Source organism: Mus pahari, chromosome 12 (genome assembly GCF_900095145.1).
Source record: "Mus pahari chromosome 12, PAHARI_EIJ_v1.1, whole genome shotgun sequence".
Classification (NCBI taxonomy): domain Eukaryota; kingdom Metazoa; phylum Chordata; class Mammalia; order Rodentia; family Muridae; genus Mus; species Mus pahari.
In genome coordinates, this window is record NC_034601.1 from 46,964,260 (window position 1) to 46,971,073 (window position 6,814).

Genomic DNA, 6,814 nt, shown 5'->3' on the forward strand with positions numbered 1-6,814 from the left:
GAAATGTTCAACTATGTTCTAAACAGAGACATTACACACACACACACACACACACACACACAGAGAGAGAGAGAGAGAGAGAGAGAGAGAGAGAGAGAGAGAGAGAGAGAGAGAGAGAGTAAATAATAACAGGAACAACAGTAATAGAATAGGATAGTCACTTGTGATAATTTAAGTTTGAAATAGTCTTCAAAAATCTACCTAGTGAAGGTATGGTTACCCGTGCAGGACATTATTTGTAGATGGCCTTTAGGATTTGAGACTTAGCAGAAAGTTATTAGGACACTGGGGAAGGGTGTGTTTGCAGGGAATTGTGGAACCTTTGTCTCTACCTGCCACTCTTTTATACACATGCAGACAGCCCCTGAACTTCCTCTTTCCCTTTCTACCATGATATGCTGTCAGAGGCCCAAAGCCATGGGACAACTAACTGAAACCCATAGAACAAATAAACAAAGAAACAAACAAAACCCTCTTTTTCTCTAAGGTATTTTTAGCCATATTTTATAAGGAGATACATTTTTATTTTATATGTTTACTCATGTGTTTTGGTTGCTTGTGTGTATGTACATCACATGTGTGCTTGATGCCTACAAAGGTAGAACAGGGTATCATATCCCCTGTCACTGGAGCTACCATATAGGTGTTGGGAACCAAACCTCCTCCCTTCCCAGTCTCACCCTTGGGTACCACCCCACCTTGGGACATCTAGTCCCAGTAGGACTAGGGCTCCTCTCCCACTTAGGCCCAACCAGACAGGAGGAAGGGGATCAAATGGCAGAGAAAGAGACAAAGACAGCACTGCTCCACTTGTTATGGGTCCCACATGAAGATCAACCTCCACATTTGATACAAAGGTGTAAGGGGGTTAGGTGCGGCCCCTGCATATTCCCTGGTCAGTGGCCCAGGTTCTGTGAGCCCCCACGGACCAGGTTAGTTGACTCTGTAGGTCTTCTTGTGGTGTCCTTGACCCTTCTGGCTTACTCAATTCTATTGTCCACCCCTCTGCAAGACTCCCCGAGCACTTCCTGGTGTTTTTCTGTGGGTCTCTGCATCTGCCTCCATCTGCTGCTGGATGAAGCCTCTCAGGAGACACTTATGCTAGGTTCCTGTCTGTAAGATAGCAGAGCATCATCTGCAGTGTCAGGGGTTGGCTCTCTCACATGGGATAAGTCTCAAGTTTGGGCAGTCACTGGTTGACTGTTCCCTCAGTCTTTGCTCCAACCTTATCCCTGTATAGCTTGTAGGCAAAGCAAATTTTGGGTTGAAGAATTTGTGGGTGCATTGATGTCCTGCTTCTTCCTCTAGAAGTCCTGTTTGGCTACAGAAGGTGGCCACTACAGTCTCTATATTTCCCTCTTGTGGGAATCTCACTAGGATCCTCCCCCATACTCCTGTTACCCTCCCCATTCCAGGCCTCCAGCTAGTCCCAGAAATGCCACCATACTGCTTTCTATTCTCACTTTCAGCCCTCTCTTGCTCTCCCTGCCCCCAACCCTGATCATCATCTTCATTCACCTCCTCACCACATCTCCTACCCAGTTCCCCCTCTCTACCCACCTTCAATGATGATTTAGTTTCCCATTCTGAGTGAGATTTACACATCCTCCCTTGGGACTTCCTTATTGCCCAGTTTCTTTGGGTCAGTCAATTATAGCATGATTATTCTGTGTACTTTATGGCTAATGTATACTTATAAGTGACTACATACCACACCTGTATTTCTGGCTCGGGGTTACCTCATTTAGGATGACATTCTCAAATTATATTCATTTGCCAGCAAAAGTCATGATGTCTTTGTTTTTAGTAGCTGAATAGTATTCCACTGTGTAGATGAACTGCATTTTCTTTACGCTTTCTTCAGGTGAAAGACATCTAGTTTGTTTCCAGTTTCAGGCTACTACAAAAAAAGCTATGATCATAGTTGAACAAGTATCCCTGTGTAGGGTATCTTTTGGGTATATACCCAGGATTGGTATATCTGAGGCTTGAGGTAAAACTATTCTCAGTTTTCTGAGAACCCCACATTTTGATTTCCAAATTTGTACAAGTTTGCACTCCCGACAGCAATGTAAGAGTTGCCCCTTGCTCTACATCATGACCAGAATGTTGCATCACTTGAGTTTTTGATCTTAGTCATTCTGACAGGTGTAAGATGGAATCTCAGTTTCACTTTTATTTGCATTTTCCTGCTGACTAATGATGTTGAACATTTCTTTAAGTGATTCTCAGCCATTTGAGAGTCCTCTGTTAAGAATTCTCTTTCTAGCTCTATACCCCATTTTCTAATTGTGTTATTTGGGTTGTTTATGTCTAACTTCTTGAGTTCTTCATGTATTTTGATATTAGCCCTTTGTTGGATGTAGTGTTGGTGAAGATCATTTTTCAAATCTGTAGGCTGTTGTTTTGTCCTATTAACAGCGCCTTTTGCCATACAGAAGCTTTTTCAGTTTCATGAGATCCTATTTGTCAATTGTTGATTTTAGAGTGTATTTCTTATTGTAATAAAATTAAACAGCAAAATTTGCCATTTAGGTGGGGAAGTTATGAGGGAATAGAGATTTGTTAGCTAATGGGTAAACAAGTTTTGGCTATAGTTAAGGAATAGGTATTAAGACCTATTGCAGAAAAAAAAAGACCTATTGCAGAACAGGGTAACTATAGTTTAAAAAAATCGTGTGCTATATAGTTCAAAATCACTAAAAGGCAAAAATTTAAAGTTTCTCCATAAAACAAAGAGCAGGTGGGGTGTTGCCTATTAATACAGTGCTTAGTCAGAATGTATAAGGTTCTGGGTTTATCTCTGTCACTGGGGAAAAAAAAACTAAAAAAAGTTAAAGAATTGAGGAGTTAGCTGAGAGGTGGACCTGAGTTTGAATCCTCAGTACGAATCTAAAAAGCCAGGCTGTACACAGGTATAACTCATTTCTGGGGGTGGGAGTAGAGACAGGAAGGTAACTTGCATTGTTAAATCCTACAAAAATCCTTGAAACCTTATTTTTTGGGGAATTGAACACTTCATGATAGAGGAAGACAACTGATATATTTTCCCGGGCTCCAAATATGTGCATAGACACACCTACACACTTATGCAAACATGTATACACCATACAAAGACATACTGAAATTGTAGAGGTGAAGGTATGGCCATGGACTAATTTATTCGTATTGCATTACACACACACACACACACACACACACACACACACACACACACATCATGTGCCCCATAGATTATGCAATTTTGATTATGCAATAAAGAATAATATTAATAATTCTGATTATTGTTGCTATTATTGGCAATAGCAAGAAAATGGAATTAGCTCAGATGCTCATCAACAGACAAATGGATAATATGAAAACAGAAATGTAGACAATGGAATATGATTCAGTCATGAAGAAAAATGAAGTTATGAAAAAGCTTCAGGAAAGCTTCTTTATATGGGTTTAAGTGTTGATGGAAAACTAGAAAGGAGCTCATGAGAAGGGAAAGGGGCAGGGAAGACAATAGGACACATATGATATTGAAGTGACAGTGAGGATACTAGAGTTGGTAGGGATCAGTGGTGATTTAGGTCAGGGAAATGATGGAGGGTCACCCAAAACCTAGTATGTATAAAACTGTAATAATGAAACTGGTTACTTTGTATGAAAAAATTTAAAGTAGAAAAATATTAAGTATTCATTGTAAAACAAGCCATCATAAATACAAATACTGTGTAAAATTTAATGGTAGTAAGCACAATCGTGATGTCATAGAATTCAATGCTTCTGTTTAGTGACAAATATTTTTTATACCTCCAAAATAAATTCTGTACCCATTAGTAGTCATGGCTTTTGCCCCAGACCCTAGCAACTTTTCATCTGCTTTAGATTTTGATGAATATGTACACTGATGAACCATTTATTAACAGAAGGAAGACAGAGAAATCAAATGTCCACTAACTGGGGAAGTGTGTCTACATGTGAAAGTGTTGGGTGGCTATAAAAAAATGAAGCTGTGTGTCTGGAAAGAGCTCAGTAGTTAAGAATATTTATTTTGTACGTACAGGAGCCAGTGTTTAGATCCCAGACGTACATCACATGTCAGGGATCCTGTGCACTCCTGTAGCTAGCACAGAGGAGAACAGAGACCAGAGAATCTTGTAATTCCTCGCGCCCACTCTAGCTAATAAAGCTTGAGTTCCAGGTTTGGGGAAAGGTCCTGCTTCAAAGGAGTTAATAGAAGATACTCTGTGCCTCTTCTGGCTACCCTCCATGAGCAACAGGCAATGGAGGTCACCCCCAGCACTTGCCTATACACCACACACATGCACACACGCACACACAAGCACACCGTGATCCTAATTAGTTAGTGATATTTCTCCATCCCTTTCAGATATGGCTGTCATGTTGGGGCTAAATTGCACCTTCGTGTCAGAGTTCATCCTCATTGGCTTCTCTACTTTCCCTCATCTTCAGCTAATGTTCTTCCTGCTGTTCCTGCTCATGTACCTCTTCACACTGCTAGGCAACCTGCTCATCATGACCACCATCTGGAGTGAACACAGTCTCCACACACCCATGTACCTCTTCCTGTGTGCGCTCTCCATCTCTGAGATTTTCTACACCTTTGCCATCATCCCACGCATGTTGGCAGACTTGCTCTCCACACTTCACTCCATCGCCTTTCTGGCCTGTGCCAGCCAGATGTTCTTCTCCTTCACATTTGGCTTCACCCACTCCTTTCTACTCACCGTCATGGGCTATGACCGCTATGTGGCCATCTGTCACCCACTGCGATACAATGTGTTCATGAGCCCCCGTGGCTGTGCCTGCCTGGTAGTGTGGTCCTGGGTTGGTGGATCATTCATGGGGACAGTGGTGACAACAGCCATTTTCAACCTCACATTCTGTGGACCCAATGAGATCCACCATTTTGCTTGTCATGTTCCACCTCTATTGAAGTTGGCATGTGGAGAGCATGTACTGGAGGTGGCAAAGGGTGTAGGAATAGTGTGCATCACAGCACTCCTGGGATGCTTTCTCCTCATCCTCCTCTCATATGCCTTCATTGTGGTCACCATCTTGAAGATACCGTCAGCTGAGGGTCGGCACAAGGCTTTCTCCACATGTGCATCCCACCTCACAGTGGTGGTTGTACACTATGGCTTTGCCTCTGTCATTTACCTCAAGCCTAAGGGCCCCAAGTCTCTGGAAGGAGATACTCTGATGGGTATTACCTATACAGTCCTCACCCCTTTCCTTAGTCCCATCATCTTCAGTCTCAGGAACAAGGAGCTAAAGAGTGCCATGAAGAAGATCTTCCTAAGTAAACTCTATCCAGAGAAAATTTAATAACCTATAAGAAAATTCTTAAGAATTATTAAATTGGTTTACTGAATTTTACTGTTTCAGACAATACTTCATCACTATCTGCTTACTTATATTTTCATGTTGGTGAAACTTTTGTAGTCATATGTAAGTGTACATGAAAGTGTTAATATCTGGAATTTATTTGCAGATGGAAATAAATGTGAGACAATACAGAGAAAATTATATTTGACTGTTCCAACATGCTCAGGAAATAATATGAGTACTCAACTTCTCTTAAATATTTCTCATGTGGACTCAAGCCTCAAAATGTGAATGAATCATAATGGTGTTTTAGGTATTTATTATGAGAACACTTTTTACCCTCTGCTTCCAAAAATTCAGTCCATTACAAAAATATCCACAATTCATCAAGAAATGGAAGACATCATGATATATTTTTGTTTGCTGATACTAGGTAGTCATGATCATATATATATATATATATATATATATATATATATATATATATATGCGTGTGTGTGTGTCCAGAGATGTCCAGAGAAAGCAGACCAGAGAGAAATCAGGATACAAATCTGTCTTGAACTGAGCCTAGGCTGCCAGCTTGTACCCATGATTTGACTTTGAGTTGTTTGTTTTGCTGCTCCCAGATATCTCTTCCTCAAAACTTCTCTCCAAGCCCAGGCTGGTCCTTGGCAACTGCTCTTACAGAGGTTCTGAGTTCAGTTCCCAGTAGCCACATGGTGCCTCACAACCATCTATAATGGGATCTGATGCCCTCTTCTGTTGTGTCTGAAGACACAATGGTGTACTCATATACATAAAATTAATAAATAAATCTTAAAAAAGAAATACCTACCTTCTAAAAAAGACACAAGAACATATTAAGGCAATGTCTGTGAATGCCGTTGCACAGTGCTTAGCATACACACTCAAAAATAGTACTTATGATTTTATCATACTGCAAGTTTTACTTCAATATGCATCAGACCAATGTGAGACAAGGCACTGTCCAACTGAAGACTAGAAACTTCAATGTATATTTCTTGGCACTTAGCGTGGGAGATTCTACAGGACCCTAGACTATGAAGAGATGTAGGAATAAGTATTAATACTACTCCAATTGAGAGTCACAGTCCCTTCTCCCAGAATTCGTTTTATCAGGAACTGCCTATTCTCTATGGTGCCTAGCCTCCAAGAATCGTCCCTATGACCCATCATATGGTAGCATTTTATGGAAAGTAACAAATGTGGCATCTTGTTTTCAAAGAGAAGTGATGACATACAGAAATTTCCCCAAAAGAGGAGCTAGAGAAAGTACCCAAGAAGCTGAAGGGGTCTGCAACCCTATCGGTGGAACAACAATATGAACTAACCAGTACCCCCTGAGCTCGTGTCTCTAGCTGCATATGAAGCAGAAGATTGCCTAGTCAGCCATCATTGGGAAGAGAGGCCCCTTGGTCTTGCAAACTTTATATGCCCCAGTACAGGGGAACACCAG

At 41.1% G+C, this 6,814-nt stretch overlaps 1 protein-coding gene across 1 annotated transcript; it reads left to right on the forward strand.

Moving 5' to 3' along the window:
• The first annotated feature begins 4,380 nt into the window (after positions 1-4,380).
• Positions 4,381-5,337, forward strand: LOC110329947 (olfactory receptor 10H1-like). The gene has a single exon (XM_021209897.1). The coding sequence runs from the start codon at positions 4,381-4,383 to the stop codon at positions 5,335-5,337; it is 957 nt and encodes a 318-aa protein (XP_021065556.1).
• Positions 5,338-6,814: the final 1,477 nt, after the last annotated feature.